The sequence below is a fragment of the Halichoeres trimaculatus genome, unplaced genomic scaffold, assembly GCF_033239565.1.
Source record: "Halichoeres trimaculatus isolate MK-OKI-2021-1 unplaced genomic scaffold, fHalTri1.1 fHalTri1_scaffold_17, whole genome shotgun sequence".
In the NCBI taxonomy this organism is placed as follows: Eukaryota; Metazoa; Chordata; class Actinopteri; order Labriformes; family Labridae; genus Halichoeres; species Halichoeres trimaculatus.
Window position 1 is genome coordinate 26371678 of NW_027437195.1, and position 19738 is coordinate 26391415.

The window sequence follows — 19738 nt, forward strand, 5'->3', positions numbered from 1 at the left end:
TCTATCTCCCCAGTCATTCCAGATGGGCTGTGGTCAAACTTTCAAATATTAATACACCTCATAGAAATGTTTCTAATGTCCGATTGTTGTGGTGATTTGAAGATATCATTTGGCTGTCTTGTATTCAAGTCCTCTTTTTTCTTAAAAGTTTTGTTTTCATTAGTTATAAGAGGCTAAAAATTCTGATCCTGGTATCAGGTATCGGTGGATTGGTGCCTGTCAAACCTGGAACGGTATCTCATTCGGTATCTTGTTTTTGACACCCTTGGATACCAGATTTGGAATTTTTCCTCTGATGCACTTTCTTTGCTTTTTCGATGAATAACCAGTCTACAGGATAAAAAATATTAAAATTAAGTATCAATTTCTGCACATCCTGAAGCATGTTTTTTTTTTTACCAAACTGCTGGTAAACATTTAAATATTTCATAGTTTAAATAAATGTTAACATCAGTAATTCCACGCACTCAATTTTCGCCTTTTACCCAAAACATTACCAGTCTTATCCCACAGTGGGGCGTGCAGGTTATTATTTAACAATGGTATCGGATCAGTATCGGTACAAGAAAAGTTGCATCTGTGCATCCCTAGTTTAAAACAATGATTGACAGCTGACCTTCTCATGAATTTTTTTCGGGGATTGTTAAATATGTCAGGAGGTAGAGTCAAGAAGTGATTAGACTCTCGAAAGAAAAAATATATATTATTTTTGTCACCTGACTCCACTCAGATTCTCTGAGTCCCTCACAGTCTCTACTGCTCAGACTCTAACTGCACAATGGCGGCGCCTGTGATGGGGGAATTTTGGCTTCAAAACCGTACAATGGTAAATGACGGAGCCACACTGTCCACTCTATATACAGCCTATGGTTGGACCCATGAAAAAAAGTCTCCTCTGCCGATGCTGAACAGCTGATTCTAACACTGGCTGAGAAATAATCTGCCCAACACAAACTCTGAGACTCTTCAGAAACTCCAGGCAGAGCTGGTTGAGTATCTCTGCTGTTTTAGTGTCAGTAAAGAAAGAAACGTGCAAAAAAAACACATGTGCAGAACGAGTTCTCCTCTGTGGTTCCTCGTCTCATTTCAATGTGCAAAACGTCTCTTTGATCAAACCACAGTAAACCTGCTACACACACACACACACACTCTGAATAAACAATCCCGTACACAGATATGTGTGTTTTTCCTTTAAGATGGTTGAGATATAAAAATGTAGCACACACAGTAACACCTGATGAAATAACAGCCATGACCCTGAAACACAGAGAGCGACACACGGTGGTGTGTCTGGGTATAACACGCTGCAGACTCCACAGCCGAGCCAAAGAGCGGCTCAGAGACTCTGACGGTGAATGAAATGGATCAGTGGAGCATGCAGGAGTGTGTGACGAATATCTGGAGTGATCATCGTCTTAACCAGTCACAAAGTTACAGATTACAGGGCCGGAGCGGAGAAGAGCAGACTCAGAGTTTGTCTTTGAACCCGAGCTGCTTTGAAAATTCAAGTTTAGTCGATTTGAATCCTGAAGAGAAAAGTTTAAAAATGCCGTTATCGGTACTGAAGTCAGGACAGAGTTTGTTTCCCTTTCAGCAGCTACAGTTTCATTTCTGTCGTTCTTTCTTTAAGAATTAATGTTTGGATCAAATGTTTCTGTCGATTTCATTTAAGATCAAATTGCGACTCATTATTGAGCCTAAAAATCTAAACACATCTAATTCTGGTTGTGATACTCTGGTTCTGGATACCTCATGGTGTGACATGTTTGGCCCTGAAGTCACTGCTAAGCTGATGATGGTGGTGATGGTGATGGTGGTTGGTGGGGTTATTGTTGTCGGTGCAGCAGAGCAGGCAGCAGGACGAAGAGGAGGACTGCAGGTCTTCATTAGGTCTTCAGCAGACTGTGGACTCTCTGCAGCTGGCTCTGTGACAGGACGAGACGGTGGACCTGCTCCTGACCGCGAGGACACGGCACCATCACCCGACCCACCAGCACAGCGTCGCCCTGCTTCTCCTCCTTCGCCTGAAGACACAGAGTTTGAGTTTAAGTGAGTTCGCAACCTGTGAGACACCTGAGAAACCAGAGACGCTAAAGCATCTTAAAGTGGAATCAACAAACACGCGACTAGAAGATAAAAAAAAATATCAACCTTCTGTTTGCTCCTAAAAGCAGATCTAAATGTTTCTCTTTCAGTTAAGATCAGGTGTTGATGTTTTTCAGGGCAGGTATCGATGCTAGTTTTTAGTATTACATTACACTGATGGGAGAATTTTTGAAGCATTTCACATTTACAGAAAAAATGAAAACCTTTCCAGCAAATTTTAGGATTTTGCACTCGTTGGTCATAAAACTTCATTACTTTTCACCATAAATAAAAAAAGTGCAACAGCAATAAAGACAAATTCTTATCCCCTCTCTCAGGAGACATCAGGAAAGGGCGGTAAGCAGTCAGTCTGACGACTGTTACCATCAGTCTTTGGTAGGGATGGGTACTGAATTAGGTACTTTTATTGGTACCAACCAAATTCTGTCAAATGTAATAGGTGCCAATTCACGTAAAATCAAAAGGTACCATGTTTAGGAACCTAAATTCATCCTTGTGACTGTGAGGGAGAGGAAGAGTAGGAGATTTTCCATGCTGGACATGAACACAGCATTGCAAGGTTATATACTGAAGAATAAATATGTTAAATTAAAATAAATATATACTCTATTATTAAACAATTTTTTTTTGCCACATAAAAACAAAAAAGTACCAAATATTGGTACCGGTACAGTTTAAAATGTGTAAGGTACCCATCCCTAGTCTTTAGTTTGAAATATCACCCCGCTGTTAATCTCTCTTCACTGGCTTCCAGCAGCAGCTCCAATCTAATTCAAAGCTCTTCTTCTGGCTTACAAAACATTTACAAGAACAGCTCCTCCCTACCTGGGGTCCCTCATCCAGGTCTACACTCTTTCTCCCCCACAAAGACACCTGGTGCTCCCAGCCCAGTGCGGCTCCAAATCTCTAGCCAGACTCTTCTCCTCTGTTGTTCCCAGATGGTGGAATGAATTACCTTACTTTATACAATCCACAGAGTCCCTTTCTACTTAAAGAGATGTCTGAGACTCATCTGTTCAGGGAACACGTAAGCACTTAATCTGACCTTTCTCCTCTTTGTCCTCAGAACGTCTTAAACTCAGCTCTTAGTGAATTTTCAGCTCTAATTACTGAATGTTGTTGAAGGTTGAAGTATATTTTTGCTGCGATTAATTGTGGTAAGTTGGCTAGATTATTCTTCATGGGAAAAAACAAAAACAACTAACTAGGTTTTCCTTCTGTCTAAATTATTGCTTGTGTTGTACGTTGCTTTGGACAAAAGCGTCTGCTAAATGAGAGTGTTCAAAATGAAAACCAAAGATTTGAAAGCATCAGAAAAAAAATAAACATCCACAAAGACAATTAAAAGAGTTCAAAGGTTTAAAAGTTGATGAATGTTTTCCTCTCACACCTTTACAAATGAGGCTGACGGAAACGTTGCAAAATCAGACGGCGCTCGAGCTCCAGGCTGGTGGTTGACCACATGCTCTGCGACTTCATCCTGACGGAGAGGAAGAGAAGAAAGGAGTTTTAGAGGATCACCCTGGAAGATGTGACATAAAGTTTTGTAAGGAGTGTGTGTGTGTGTGTGTGTGTGTGTGTACCTTCAGCCTGCCCAGAGTGTCACTGAGCGACTGTAATCTGGCTGTTTGCTCCAGGAGCTGAGCGCTGGGTGTGACTGCAGGACAAACAGAAAGCAGTGAAGACGCTTTACATCAGACTTCAAACTGTGAAAGAAGGAGGTGAAACCATCGCAGAGCTCTGCGTCACACCTGGAGATTTCCCCGTGATATCCACCACCTTCACGTTGGCGCTCATCTGCAGCAGAGTCTCCAGCAGCTGGTCGGTTTTGCGATAGAGGGCGCTGGAGAGCACTTCAGGACGGCCGTCTTTGGAGGGCAGCTTGGTGACGTGAAGAGGAGGCAGAGCGGCGAGCTGGGCGCGCATCTTCTCGGCCTGAGGAGGAAACACATCTTCACTCTTCACTCTTACACAGTTTTCTCTTTATCATGTTTTAATCATCTCCACATCTTTTCACTCTTTTCTCTGCGTAAGAAGTCAGCGCTGAGCACGTACCTTCAGTCTGTTGTTCTCGTTCTTCAGGTGTTTGATGCAGAGTCTCTGAGCTTCGATCTGCTGAGTCAGCAGAGGTGAGTCGATCACCTGGACGCCCGAACCTGAACCCACGCCGGACATCACGGCTGCTGAGAAAGAAAGAGGAAGGAAACAAGTTAAATACAGAACGTACAGTCGATGAATGGAAGGATTTAGTTTGGATAAAGTTACCTGACAGTTTCAACATTACAACAACAAAACAAACCATGCAGGCTGAGCGTGCACGTTCAGAAAAGTTCAAATCTTAGAGTTAGAGATCCAAACTTTCAGGGCAGAGTTTCCAGGATGAGACAGAATTCTTTATTTCACAAAGAATCAAATGAATTCTCACACAAACCAGAATATCTACTGTGGATAATATGACCTGCATTCAAACTTTCCTGTGTATGTAAATACGGAACCCCCTCATAAATAAAATAAATAAAAACATTTTGAAATAAAAAACATTTTGATAAATAACAGACAAATAAATAAGATATAGCCATTGAATTGAAAAAAAGGGAATATTATTATTAAATATGATTTATAATTCTTTACTATTAAATTATTAACATTAAATAACTCATAATAATTATTTTAAAAAATGTCATTCTTTTTAAAGTAATGACTTTTTATTTATTTTCCAAGCTTTTATTTTTTAAAAAAGTCAATTTTTATTTCATAATGTCATTTTTCAGCATGTCTTGGGCTGTCGAATGAAAAGCGAGTCACGTGATTGGCTGATCCAAACTTATCAATCTTAAAGGAACAAGCAGAGGTCCCACCCTCTAGCTTTGATTGACAGACCAAGTCTTTCTGCTGAAAACATAATGACACAACATAATGAAAATAAAAAAAGCCATTGTGGAAAATGATTTTTTAAAATAAAAACTGACTCTTCCAAAAAAAAAAAAAAAGTATTTTTATTTCATAAAAGCTTGGAAAATAAAAAAAAATATTTTTTTTTTTAAATTAAGAAAATTGCTAAAATAATCATTTTGAAATATTTCATTATAATAAATAATATTTCAAAAATATTAGAAAATGTTCCTCAATAATATTGCTTTTTTTTACAATTTAATGGCCATATTATTTATTCGTCTGTTATTAATCAAAATGGTATTTATTTCAAAATGTTTTTATCTATTTAATTATTTATGAATCTTTTGGGGTGCCACATGCAAGTCCTTAAGAAGTATAAAAAGTAAAGTTTAAAAAGAAAATCAGGAAAAGTTTGAGACTTCAGCTGATACAGGTCTGTCTGCAGACCTCATCTCTCAAGCCCTGATCCTGTAGACCCCAACCTCTGTCAACCCCAGAAATGTTGTTGTTAATTCTACGTTTGGACCTGAATGAGTAACGTGGGTGACTCAAACTCTGAACTAGAAAAGACTTCCTGATTTTCTTTTCAAACACACCTCTGCTGCTCAGAATGTGACCATGTGACCAACGTAAAGTTATAACAGAAATTATAAACTGAGATTGGAAAGTGATTTTATTTTGAAATTATTCTGGTCTTATGGTGGAGGTTTAGGTCTTAAGAACAGGATCTGGATTTGAAAATAAGAGGAATTTTCTGGCACCTGCTGTGACCTGTCCCCAGAGGTATAAAAAAGCAAAGTGAGATATTTCTCCAGCCTAACCGGGAGACTTGAAAGCTATGAGGAGCTGAAGGGTTGAGGTGTCAGACTCTCTTGGGCAAATTCATCCCTGTAGTCAAACCATGCATCATGATAATGTTTTATGTTTTCACACTAACAACGAATCCAGCATGCAGGATGAACAAAGCGAGCAGACGGATACCTTTCTGTTCCTCTGCAGGAGTGAGAGATCGGACAGAGAGGGTTATTAGAGAGTGCAGAGATGAAGCAGGAACCAGTTTATGTGAGGAGTTAAGAAGCTCGTATCAGTGGATTTAAATCAAACTGCCTCAGAGATGAAGCAGGTCTGTCCTGTTTCTGCCCCTCACCTCCTGACATCCCCGTCACAATGGAAGCGATTCCTGACTGTCCGCTTCCTCTCAGCCCGTCGATGGTCATCTTGGACGAGCTGTTGATTCTCTGCTTCAGCTCTGCTTTCTCCGACTCCAGCTGGTCGATGTCGGCCTGCAGGGCGTCCATCGTCTCCTCGAACTCCCTGCAGAGAGGAGAACAGCGCACACAGCTGTAAGACGCCTGAAACTGAGGGTACGATCTAAACACCTGGAGCCGGAGACGCTCTTACTTCTCTTTCTTCTTCAGGAGCGTCTGCGCCTCGTCCAGGCGGGTCTGAATCTTTTCAACACGCTCGTCTGCGTCTTTGGACGAACTGTCCAGCTTCTTCTCCAGGAGGCTGAGACGCACGTTGGCCTCGCTCAGTTCCTCTCCCTGAAAACACACGAAGAAGACGAATAAACCGACACTTTCTCACGTTGGAGCACTTCCTCTGAGCCTCTGTAGGAGAGTGGACTCACTTTGATCTTGAGCGACTTCTTCAGCTCTTTGATGACCGTCTCTCTGTCCTCCAGCTTCAAACCCAGACCCTCAGCGTCTGTGATTTCGGCGCGCAGAGCCGCTGACTGAACGTCCACGGGTGGAGGGTTCTGAAAGAAAGATTTCAACAGTTTAACGTCAGTAAAAACTAGAAAGGTCGAACATTCAGAGGTAAAACCATGTCAAAGTGATCTGGAGTTTTGCTTCACCTTGTTCAGCGGCTTCTCTGAGTCGTATTCTCCCTCCTGCATGGCGGTGGCCATCTTGTTCATTGTTGCTATGACAATGCCACATGACTGACGCAGATACTCATACGGGTTTGCTCCCTGGGATCCATAAATCTGAGAATGACAGAAAGAAACTGATAAATCAAATGCTGAAATCATGAAGTTTTTTAGAATTTAAATTCAGTTTCATGGTTTTTACCTGCTCTCCTGCCTTAAACGCCACATCCTCCAGTTTGACGGCGGACAGACCCTCCTGCTCCCCCAGAGGCGACATCATCTGAGCTCCAGCCGCCGCCACCTCCTGCAGCACGGCTACCACCCAGGTCAGGTGTTTCCTGCAGTCAGAGAGCGTGTCGGACACCTGCGGGCACAAAGACGAGTCTTTAGAGCCATTTCTCAAGGGAAGTCCCGACCAAACCTCCAGCAGCGTTTTTTACCTGTGGTCCAAAGTTGAGCGCCGCTGGGATCCCCGGCGCGTCAGTCCCCGGCATCCTGCGTCGGATCTTCTTGCAGAACTGGCGGATGTCGCTGCAGGACGTCTCCAGGTCCTTCAGCAGCACGGCCAGGTCGGCTTTCTCCTGACCGGCGTGCAGGAACGCCCGCAAGCGACCGACCTCCACCGCCATGCAGTCCAAGGCACTCTGGGTAAACTGCACGAGGACACACAACAGGTGAGCTCTGATCTTTAACAACGGCTGAATGTTTTTTCACAGGGTTTAAACTCCTCACTCACTCTGATGTGGTCGGCGAGCTGCATGGTGCAGTCTTCGCTCTGGTCCGACAGGTGGATGCTGTACAGGTGCTGCAGAGAGAGTCAGAGCATCCGTGAGAAGGAGTTCAGCTCTGTCTCTGAAAACATTGAAACTTCAAATGTTTTTCTCGGTACCTGATAATATTTGATGGCCTTGGTGAGCGGCTCCACGTTGACCGTCTCGTCCAGCTGGTCTTTGTGCAGCAGGTCGATGAGGAAATCCAGAGATCGCTCGTGAACGCTCATCTCCGGGTACAGAGAGCCGATCTTCTTATAGACCTCAACGCTGCACTGAGACAGAGCCCTGACACACACACACACACACACACACACACACACACACACACACACACACACACACAGAGTTATAAACAGATAGACCATTAAGTTTTCTGGTCGTAGCTGAGTCCGTGTTTCACTCACTGCTCGTATTTGTGCAGCGTGGCCTGCAGCAGACTCAGGGAGTAAACCAAACCGCCGGCGAAGCTCAGCTGCTCCCCGACCCCTCCCCTCAGCCCTGCTCGCTCCACGCAGCTCTCATTCAGGTCAAACTTCTCCTGAGCCTGTTTGCTGATCAGCTCCGCCTGCAGACAGACAGGTGGACAGAGAGACAGACAGAGAGAGTCAGACAGACGGACAGAGTGATGGACAGACGAAACAACAGCAGATGGAGGGATAGAGAGACAGACATAGGGATAGGTGGACATACAGGCAGACAGATAGAGGGACAGAGAGAGGTAGACAGATGGAGGGAAAGATGCAGACAGGCAGACGGGTGGTGGGACAGACAGAAAGACAGGCAGACACATCGACAGACAGACAAGTAGACAGATGGACAGACAGGCAGACAGATAATGGAGGAATAGATAGACAGACGGAGGGACAGACAGACAGGGTTAGATGGACAAAAAGGCAGACAGATGGAGGGACAGGGAGAGGTAGACAGATGGAGGGAAAGATGCAGACAGACAGACGGATGGTGGGACTGACAGACAGGCAGACATATAGAGGGACACAGAGACAGATGGATGGACAGACAGGTAGACAGATGGAGGGACAGGCAGACAGATAGAGAGACAGAGAGAGGTAGACAGATGGAGGGAAAGATGCAGACAGACAGACAGATGGTGGGACGGACGGACAGACAGACAGACAGGCAGACAGACAGGCAGACACATCGGCAGAGAGACAGGTAGACAGATAAAGGGATAGAGACAGACAGACAGGCAGATAGAGGGACGGACAGACAGACAGAAAGGCAGACAGATGGAGGAACACAGAGATAGACAGAGAAACGGACAGACAGACAGACAGACAGACAGACAGGCAGATAGAGGGACGGACAGACAGACAGACAGACAAACAGGCAGACAGAGGGTCAGACAGGCAGACAGACAGATGATTATGAAACAAACTGTGCCTGTGTTCGTCCATCGATAGAAGGAAGAATGATTTTTTTGTTTACCTTGCATATGAGTCTGGGGATGAGCAGAAGAACCAGGATGCAGTCATGATCTCCACCGTGACGCAGGAAAGACTCAGGCATGAAGGAGGTCAGGAGAGACACGTGTCTGTTGGCCTGATTCACCTCCATCTTCCTCAGCTCCATCTCGATTGCCTGGATACAGATAAGACATCATTCGACAGGCGTCTACAGCTGAAGCTTCACGCTGAAAGAGTCTGAGAGCATCCAAAAAAAAGAGCATATCCAGAGTTTCTGACCTTAGCGTAGGCTTTTGTCTCTGCAAATTTGATCTTGAAGTCAAACATCTCAGCTGCAGGCTGCTGCTGCTGCTCTGCTGAGGCTTCCTGCTGGCTGGTCAGCTCCCTGTTCACCTCCTGCACCAGAAAGAGGAGAGGAGAAACTCAGGAACACGTTCAAACACAGATACAGACACGATCAGAGCTTCATCCAGTCCGAGCCGACCTGCAGGTGAGCCGTCAGCTCTCTGTACTTCTGAATGGTCTGCTGGTAATCAGCCACTGTCTCCTGAGCCGCTTCAACACGTTTCTCAGACTCTCTGACTTTAGCTCCACCCAGATCCAGCATCTCCCTCAGCTCCAGCTCCGTCTCTCTGGCGTTCTCCTGCAGCTCGTCGTTCATCTCATTTATGGCTTCCTGTAGACGGACGGAGAAACTCAGAAAAACTTTTCCTATCAGGTTTTATTTTTGGCTGTAGGTAGAGTCTCTCTGAAAACCAAACTCTAATATTGCTCATGTCTCATATTCCAGGTCAGGTATGTTTACCAAAGAAGAGAGAAAATACAAAAAAATCTAAAAGCTCAAAATGCAACTATTGACTTTTTTTTACTGGAGATCTGTCGATTACTTTCTGCAAGAATCACAAACTTTTTCATCTCAAAATTTCAGAAAATAATGAAAATGATGACAAGTTTTTAGGAAACCAGACCGAACTTTCTCTAAATTCAGTTCATCATCATTAAAAACTTCTGAGAGTAGAGAATGATAAGTTTTAACCCTTTAGATATAGTAGTATAAAATCTGGGGAGTCACACTTTCATGTTGTGTTTCCAACATGTCTCAGAGCTGTTTACTTCCACTGATGTGTTTGCAGAAATCCAGGATAAAGGCAAAACAACAACATTACGATCCAGACCGTGGCTGTTCACATCACTTCCTAAGTTAAATACATGTCATCTGTTTTTTTTAAATTATATTTTTGAGAGAAATAGTTGTGACAAATCTGTAGTTAGAAAAAAAATGTGTACATTTTTCCTTTTTCACCATTTATTGCATTTTTTTCTCAGTGATTTATTTAGTTAATCTGTATGGAGGACTAAAACTGCCAAAATTAAATAAAAAAAATGGTAAAGCAAAAACTAAAAACAAAATACAAACATATATCCATACGTAAAAAAATACAAAAAATCAAAATAAATATCCGTAAGTAAATAAATACAAAAATAGAAATATATATCCATTAGAAAATAAATACAAAAATAAAAATATGTATCAATAAGTGAATAAATAAATAAATGAAAGTAAAAATAAAAGCAAAAAAATACAAAAATAAAAATATATATCCATACGTAAAAAAATACAAAAAATCAAAATAAATATCCGTAAGTAAATAAATACAAAAATGAAAATATATATCCATTATTAAATAAATACAAAAATAAAAATATGTATCCATAAGTGAATAAATAAATAAATGAAGGTAAAAATAAAAGCAAAAATTAATGTGGAAACAAAATTAATTTAAAAACAAAAAAAAAGTAAATAGAAGTGCTCTGCTCTCATATTTATTTATCTTATGTTGTGGACACTTTAAGCATGAAATACAGATTTTTTTTTGTTTGTTTTGTTCCTGCCTGTTTTGAGTTAGCACGATCACAGCTGACAGTTTCACCAGGGAATAAAAAACACTAATGTTCATGAATCAGCATCATCATCAGTGCAGTGTCCGGGCAGATGTTACGTTTCATTTTACACAAGTTGTCCACAATTCTAGTTGTAACTAAAACACCGGCAAGGTGCAATTATACTTTATCAAAACTTTAGAAATATTGCTTTGATTTTAGAAAAAGTTGTAATGGAGACGCAGCTAATGATAGTAGTGTGGTGATTTTCTCGTCTGGTACAATTCTGCACTCACATGCGAATCAACCAATAGGCAAACAGTTCAACTTGTGATACACTTAGGGCCTCCCCCCATTTGAATTACATTTCCTTCTGTATTTCATGCAGACAGAGTCTGCAGCAGACCATAAATATAAAAATAAAAAATAAAAAGGCAGAGTGTTTTTATTTATTTTTGATATTTAATTATATTTAAAGATTTATTTTTGTATTTATCCCCACACTTTTTTTTATTTTTGTATTTATTTTTACTTGTATTTATTTATTGATGGATATTTTCTATTTTTGTTTTTATTTCTATTTCTATTAATCTTTTTATATTTAAATTTTGAGGTTTATTTTTTATATTTGTTTTCATTTTCACTTTGTTTCCCCTTTGTTTTGGACCTCCATAAATCTGGAGATAAGTCTATGCATTTTATTAAAGTTTGGAATTAAGGGTCGTATCGATGTGAAGCAAAAGTTTAATGCAGAAAATAACTCATGTAAAGATGTGAAGATACGCTCTTCGACTTTGGTAAAAGTTTACTCTAGCCCTAAGTCATGGTGAGGCTAAGCAGATTGAGGCCATCCTATCTGTCACATCAACTGTCCTGGATTTTGTGAAAGCAGGAAAGATTCAAAGACACATTAAACCTGAAAAAATAATGTTCAAATCCAATAAACCAGAAACAAAGACCAGCGACTGAGGCTCATTTATCTGCATGAAGATTAAACTTCATAGAGATCGACTTTGACAGATTAATAGCTGCAGAGACACCAACCACTAGAGGGTAGCACAGAGACATTAATGAAGCATGTATATCATGAAGTGAGTCAGCAAAGTGTGACGCCTTCATTTCCACCACGGAGGAGCAGAGCATGAAGTCCTCAGTCTGATCTAATGTTTCACTCACCAGGTCGGTGACCGTCTCTCTCAGCTCGCGGACTTTCTCCTCCAGGTCCAGGTTCCTCTCCGTCAGAGTCTCCACCATCTCCTCTGCTCCCAAAGCTGCATCCACCTGAAACAATCCACATCCTTTACATCAGTGTTGTAAAAATAATCACAGAAGGCGTCATCGTTTAGAATAAAGAGGCTCTGACCTGCTCCTTCAGCTCGTCGATGGTCTTCTCAGCCACAGACATCTCCTCCTGCAGTTTTTCCTTCTGACCCCTCAGAGCGTCCAGCTCCACGTTCTTCTTCTCCATCTGTTTCTGCAACTTCACGTGTTCCTGCTTCTCTGACGCCGACAGGTCACGCATCCTGACACAACATAAAAAAAGACCAAATTAACCAAATGGATCAAGAGCTTAGTTGGATTTCTTTCCCTTTTCTTTTAACCTTTTCTGACCTGGACCCAGGATGTGGGTCATTTCAGTTCACAAGGATCTGAGAAACAACCTTTCTACATCTGTGTCAGCTCACCTCACCAGAGCTTCCTTCAGTCTGCCGTTCTGCTCCTCCAGCTGCTTCACGTGATAACTGGAGGCGGCACCATCCGAACCTGTGAGAGGACACAGACTTTACTTTTAATTTCAACACTTCAAGGTGATTCATTTTGCTGCTGCATGTGTTTGCCAGAAGAGTTTCAATTTCCTTTAGAGCTGGCTCTGATCTCTGGGAGCTTCGCTTTCTTCGGTCGTTAAAAGAAACTTTCCAGGATTAAGGAAAAGAAGACGCTGGATGAATCAGTCTGCATCCATCCAGAGGTCACTGATGGACTCAGTTTCAGCCAGCGCTTGTTATTTCTGCTCCTGAGCTTCTCCGGCCAGAAACTCATTTATGTTTATGTGACCTTGTTGTCTGCAGCTGGTAAAATGAATTTCCACCACCAGTTTCCTAAAAGCCTGAGTGATTAATTCTGGTATTTTTGGAGGATTTTGTCTTGAGGTCTTTAAAATAAGGTAGCTTACCTTTCTCCTCGATCTCGTGCTTCAGGATCTCCAGGTCCATGGTGAGCTCGTCCACCTTCTCCTTCAGGGAGTCGACCTCCAGCTGCAGAGACTCCGCCCTCTCCTCGGCCATCTCCTTATCCAGTGTGGCCATCTCTATCGCGTCCGCCGTGTCCGACATCTCCTCCATGTATCGCTCCTTTGCCTCCAGGGCTTCCTTCGCCTCCTACACGACATAAAATCAAGGTTTAAAATCACTTCAAAGAATTTAAATGAAAGGGTGATTCTTTCTGTCACCAGGGTAGAATTTCAAGAAAAAAATGTTTTTTACAAAAAACAACTTTTGGAAGTTAGGTTGAAGAAGCTATGAAAAAAATAACGGTCTCAATGATGATACTTATCAAGCAAGGTTTTCAATGTTTTGTGCTTGTTCCCATTCCAGGTATTTTAACATCCTTTTTATAATAAAGCAATAAAAATGCTAAATTAATTCAAATCTTCACTGTAAATTTCCTCATCACAACTTAAAAAGACAATTTTTAAAATCATGTAGTTTATATTTGTTCAATTTTCAATATATGTATACACCCACCGGCCACTTTATTAAGTACACCTTGCTAGAACCAGGTTGGACCCCCTTTACTGGAAACATTCCTCAGTTAGCTTGGTCCATGTTGACATGATAGCATCACACAGTTGCTACAGATTTGTCGGCTGAACATCCATGATGAGAATCTCCCGTTCCACCACATCCCAAAGGAGCTCTATTGGATTGAGATCTGGGGACTGTGGAGGACATTTGAGTACAGGGAACTCATTGTCATGTTGAAGAAAGCAGTCTGAGATGATTCCAGCTCTATGACATGGAGCGTTATCCTGCTGGAAGTAGCCATCAGAAGATGGGTACACTGTGCTCATAAAGGGATGGACATGGTCAGCAACAATACTCAGGAAGGCTGTGGACTTTAAACCATGTTCAGTTGGTACTAAGGGGCCCAAAGTGAGCCAAGAAAATATCCCCCACACCATTACACCAGCAGCAGCCTGAACCGTTGATACAAGGCAGGATGGATCCATGCTTTCATGTTGTTGAGGCCAAATTCTGACCCTACCATCTGAATGTGGAGCAGAAATCCAGACTCATCAGACCAGGCAACGTTTTTCCAATCTTCTATTGTCCAGTTTTGGTGTTGCTGTGTGAATTGTAGCCTCAGTTTCCTGTTCTTAGCTGACAGGAGGGTCACCCGGTGTGGTCTTCTGCTGCTGTAGCCCATCTGCCTCAAGGTTGGATGTGTTGTGTGTTCAGAGATGCTCTTCTGCAGACCTCGGTTGTAACCAGTGGTTATTTGAGTTACTGTTGCCTTTCTATCAGCTCCAACCAGTCTGTCCATTCTCCTCTGACCTCTGGCATCAACGAGGCATTTTGTCCCACAGAACTGCTGCTCACTGGATATTTTCTCTTTTAGGGACCATTCTCTGTAAACCCTAGAGATGGTTGTGGGTTAAAATCCCAGTAGATCAGCAGTTTATGAAATACTCAGACCAACAACCATGCCATGTTTAAAGTCACTTAAATCACCTTTCTTCTCCATCCTGATGCTCTGTTTGAACTGCAGCAGATCGTCTTGACCATGTCTACATGCTTAAATGCATTGAGTTGCTGCCATGTGATTGGCTGATTAGAAATTTGTTCTAACCAGCAGTTGGACAGGTGTGCCTAATAAAGTGGCCGGTATGTGTAGTTAAATTTTGCTGTCCCTTATACTTCTGTCATTACCATCACAATCAATATTTTACAGACTAATAAAGTTCTGCTGTAGCCTGTTAGCTTAGCAAGTCTAAAATTAACCATCATTTTCTGTGAAAAGTGAAATTAGTCATTAGCATCACACAGTTAACAGCCCAAAACAGTGACAATCTTTCACATTTGAATTTTCAAAGCACAGAAAAATTATTTAAATATTGAGACACAGTTACTTTTTTCATAACTTCTTCAACCTAACTCTAACAAAATGTGTTTTTCTTCTTGGAAATCTACCCTGGGGACAGAAAAACTCCCTAAATTGAAGAATCTATGGAAGTATCTTGACAAACTGAGCCACTTAGCTGCTCCTCACCCTCTTGGCCTCCTTTAGCTGCTTCTGGATCTCGGCCTGCTGCTCCTGCATCTTCGTCTTCCACTCCTGGAGCTGCTCCAGCTGGATCTTGTGCTTCTCCAGCTCCTTCAGTTTGGCCTTGTCCTCCGTCCGCTTCATCTTCAACGTCTCCAGCTTCTCCTCCAGGTCCTTCAGCTGAGCGCGCAGAGCCTCCTCCTCCTGGAAAGAAGAAGTTAAAACAGAAATTTGTTTCATACTGCTACACTCCTCTCTATCACTGGCATCATTCATTTGTTTTATTTTCAGTGAATCATTCAGCAAAGCATCAGGTGTAAGATTTCTCTCTGAGGTGGCAGCTTTAAGGCTCACTCGTCATGCAGTGACTCCTCCCCGTGGAGAGAAGAAGGTCGAGACGCTCTCATGCCTCATCACCTCAACATGTGTTTATGGTACAGTTTGTATCTGAACACACGTCACTGCACAGCACAGGATCTCCGAGCAGAGCCTCCTCCATCACTAATTAAAGACGAACACTCACACCTCTGACAGCTCGTCAACGTGTTAGTGAGAGACAGGCAACACTTCAGAGAAAGAGCCAGAAACCATCACATCAAACCAAGCCACGCTACTGCACCTGTGCTTCCAGAGCCGCGTCCTCCTGAGGGGATGGAGAACGATCAGATGGCTGCTGACTTTTTCAAAATGTTAAAGGTAACACTCCTGACATTTACCTTTACAAACCGATTAAACACTTGTTGCTGCTTTTTATCTCTGAGTCAAATGAAAAAAGAGATTTAACCTTTACCAAGTCCACGGTTTGAGAGGCGCTCCAAGACGAGATTCAAAACAATCATCACTTCAACCATATGCTCCAGATCTCTTATTTATTTGCTGAGATTTAACTGTATAGGACTCTACGCTGCAAAAAACTTAATTCTTATCCAGTGTTTTTGTCTTATTTTCAGTACAAAATGTCTTCTTATACTTAATATGAGCCACATTCCCCTGACAAGTTCAGAAACATTTAGTATTTCAAATTATTTAAAGACAAAAATGAGGTTTCGATTACATGTAAAAAAATTGAAAAAGTAAAAGAAATTTCTTGTTCCATGGGCAGATTGTTTTTTTACTTTTTACAAGCAGGTCAGACCTCATTTTTGACTTAAAATAACTTGAAATAAGAGTTTTTTCTGGACTGGTCAAGTGAACATTGCTCATATCCAGTCTAATATAATAAGACAATTTTTACTCAAAACGAGACAAAAACACTTGATAAGATTTTGGGGTTTTTTTGCAGTGTATGATTAGTGAAAATGTGTAACACATAAGAATGCACGATATTAGATTTTTTGCCGATATCTTATATTTAACAACTATTAGAGAATTTTTAATAATCATTTTCATATCTTTTTAACCACACAACTCTGCAAGTCTGCACTGCAACTTGTATGCTTATATCTCAAAATCTGTCTTAACTTTTTTCTTTTTTGATTGATTGATTTTTTTTATCTTATTGTTTTTATCAACTTTTTATTTAAATTTAAATTGTTTTCTTTTAATATTTTTCTCTGTAAAACACTTTTAATTGCCTTGCTGAAATGTGCTGAATGTGTATGAGAAAAAAAAATACAAAAAAAACAAAAACACACAAACATAAAAAAAACTAATTTAGCAGATACCACTACTTTTTCTGTGCAGCTAACTGCGCAGATCATCATCTCTCGTCTGTATTGGAAGTAGCATTTTGTATTTTGGTGCATACTCCCATCACATTTGTTTTGCAATGTTCATTTCTTGGCAAAACAATAAAAATATTGACTTGAAACTAGGGTTTGGTATTGCTAAGAACCTCACGATTCGATTCGATCCAATTTTGATTCTTTGGGTTGCGATTCGATGGATACCAATTTAAATGCTTCGATTATTGATCTTACGCCCCATGTGAACATATGTGGTATGTCACCTCACCTTATGGAGCAATAAAACAACCCAAACGTCACACTTTAAAGCTGAAGGATCCGGTTTTATGCTTCTGCTGCTGCTTTGGCTGCCATTTTTTGTTGTTTGGTCTCTCGTGGCCCTCATCTACACGACGGGAATAACATGCACACTCCTGATATTGAATCGGGTGAGGCAATATTTTGATGCATTGATTCATCAATATTTTTACTCACCCCTACTTGAAACTGTAGATTTATTTATGACAGTTGCTTTCACACAAAAAAATACCAAAAGATAAATCCTAATTGAAAGCTGGATGATGCCCTCCCTGAAAAATCCTAACATTACCCACAACCAGGGCAAGTTTGGCCAATTTTATAACTGATGTACCTAAATGAGTCAGATACATGTTCCTTGCAGAATGCTGCTCAAATTCAACTTTAACTTAAAATCGGAGCCAAATATGGGACTACTCAATCTTCACCGTGCAAACAAAATCACAAAAAGTGCAGAAAATATCCGCAACTTCATCCCATTATTTTACCGATTTATTATACTGAGGGAATTTGGTGTGTTGGCTGATATCTGATATTTTAATTTTAAGCCAATATCTACCGATAACGTGCCGATAATATTGTGTATCCCTAGTAACACGTGAGTACATCTGATTTTGAGTGTGGCGTCCCTCAGGGCTCGATCCTGGATCCTCTTCTGTTTCATTACAGGTTAGGTTTACACAGATATGCTAAAATCCTTTTAAGACTTTTAAAAAAACCTTTTCAAAAAGTTTTAAGACCTCATTGTAACTTTAAGCTGTTGCATTTTAACAGAAATGAGGAAACAATAAATGAAACTGAAGGATGCTTAACAGCCCAATCAGGGGACAGTCAAAGCTTGAATAGCAATAAAAATTAACACCTTATAAAACCACAATTAAGACTTTTAAAGACTTTTTAAGGGCCTTAATTTTTCAACAATTTATTTATCAACTTTTCAATACTTTGTAAAACCCCGCAGTCAACCTGCTGCAAAGGCTAAGAAATATACATATCCACACTTATGCAGATGATGCTCTGATATTTGGTGTAAAATCACAGTTTGGGCCTTTGATTCTTCTGAGTTTCATCTCTGTAGCTCCAGGATGAATATGACAGTGACACAAAGTGACAGCAGTGTGAAAAGATCTGTATATTTATAGGAGAAAATGTCACATCTGGTTTCCCTCCCACACTTCTGCTGTGAGGGCTTAAAGCGCCTTAAAGGGCCGTGAGATGGCTTTAATCTTGTTGGCACGTCATCCACTGTTTTACAGAAGTCGTGTGCCATCCAAGCTAACCCAGCAAAGAGGAATAAAACAATGACTCCCCCTCGTGTTAGCCACGTTTTCCATGATGTAAAACCAATGAAATGTCTCTTTGAAATTAAACGTATGGGAATGCAGACGTGCACCGACCTTTGTGGGGCCTGGGGCTGGGAGATTTCCAGGGGAGTGGAGGGTTGGGATGACCGGAGCAGCCAGAGGGGTCTGGGCTGGCGTGCTGGGCTCGCTGCTGCTCATCTCGCCGGCAGAAGCTGAGGCTGAGCCGGACGCGGCCCCCTTTCCTCCTGTGCCTGCAGTTCGGCTTGGCTGCTGTTGAAACCGTGAGGAAAAGGAAGTGAGGAAAACAATCAAACAAGTCTGTTCAAAGTCTGACTGAAGCTGTGACAGCGGCCAAAATGGAGGTCCCAAAGATCAACAGGTTCTGGTTTTAAGAGCGTCATATTTCCAGTGATTGGGGTGAAGCTGCTGTGGCTTGGTTAGTGGAAAAAAAGGCAGAAATGCTGAAAAATTGTTGTTTTTTTAACTCACTGATATTGGCGCTCATTTATCTTTTTCTGTTTTGTTTTTTTAAATTTTCATAATAGTTCACAAATTGTTTTGACAAAGTCTGACTGACCTCTTCACACCTTCACAATTTTGCAGGACGCTATATTGTCCCACTATTATTGACAGTAAACAATATTATTGATAATATTATTTTTTAGACCAAATTAACTACTTGTATAAATATTTACATACGTTTTATAGAAGTTTAAATATTTAAGAAGTTTCTCCCCTCATCCACGAGGCTTCATCAGCTTCATCCCAAACTTTTCTGCATCTGCATCTGCTGTTACTTCTCCAGCTGGGGAAACTGGGTCAGGTGGTTGGGCTTTACACGGCAAAAAACTGAAATCTCATCAAGTGTTTTTGTCTGATTTTAAGTAAAAATTGTCTTGTTATACTTGAAATGAGCCACATTCACCTGACCAGCCCAGAAACATTTCTAGTTTCAAGTTTTTTAAAGATGAGGTCTGAATTACTTGTAACAAGTTAAAAAAATCTGCTAATGGAACAGAAAAAAAAGCTCAAAAATTTGCTTGAAACTAGAAAAATGTCTTGATACAAGTTATTTTTCTCTTGTTCCATTAGCAGATTTTTTTTACTTGTTACAAGCACTTCAGACCTCATTTCTGTCTTTAAATAACTTGAAACAAGACATTTATCTGAACTAGACAGGTGAATGTGGCTCATATTGAGTCTAAAAAGACATTTTCTACTGAAAATAAGACAAAAA

General features: G+C 41.1%; 1 protein-coding gene across 5 annotated transcripts in view; it reads right to left on the bottom strand.

Annotated features, from left to right (window-relative positions):
* Positions 1-14: 14 nt before the first annotated feature.
* dctn1b (dynactin 1b) overlaps positions 15-19738 on the bottom strand; it is a 54992-nt gene continuing 35268 nt past the window's right edge. For 4 of the 5 annotated variants that reach the window (XM_074691654.1, XM_074691650.1, XM_074691653.1 and 1 more), the window contains 23 exons: positions 18595-18771; positions 15222-15419; positions 13126-13330; positions 12638-12716; positions 12316-12475; positions 12129-12233; positions 9556-9747; positions 9351-9467; positions 9094-9246; positions 8052-8212; positions 7764-7932; positions 7611-7679; positions 7315-7527; positions 7077-7238; positions 6860-6991; positions 6632-6760; positions 6403-6545; positions 6149-6315; positions 4162-4289; positions 3858-4041; positions 3690-3763; positions 3497-3586; positions 15-2024 (listed from right to left, as the gene is read on the bottom strand). In XM_074691654.1, the coding sequence (XP_074547755.1) occupies positions 1887-2024; positions 3497-3586; positions 3690-3763; positions 3858-4041; positions 4162-4289; positions 6149-6315; positions 6403-6545; positions 6632-6760; positions 6860-6991; positions 7077-7238; positions 7315-7527; positions 7611-7679; positions 7764-7932; positions 8052-8212; positions 9094-9246; positions 9351-9467; positions 9556-9747; positions 12129-12233; positions 12316-12475; positions 12638-12716; positions 13126-13330; positions 15222-15419; positions 18595-18771 (3345 nt within the window). In that variant the 3' untranslated portion in view covers positions 15-1886. The remainder of the gene's footprint in view (positions 2025-3496; positions 3587-3689; positions 3764-3857; positions 4042-4161; positions 4290-6148; positions 6316-6402; positions 6546-6631; positions 6761-6859; positions 6992-7076; positions 7239-7314; positions 7528-7610; positions 7680-7763; positions 7933-8051; positions 8213-9093; positions 9247-9350; positions 9468-9555; positions 9748-12128; positions 12234-12315; positions 12476-12637; positions 12717-13125; positions 13331-15221; positions 15420-18594; positions 18772-19738) is intronic. The other variant, XM_074691651.1, reaches the window with a different exon arrangement.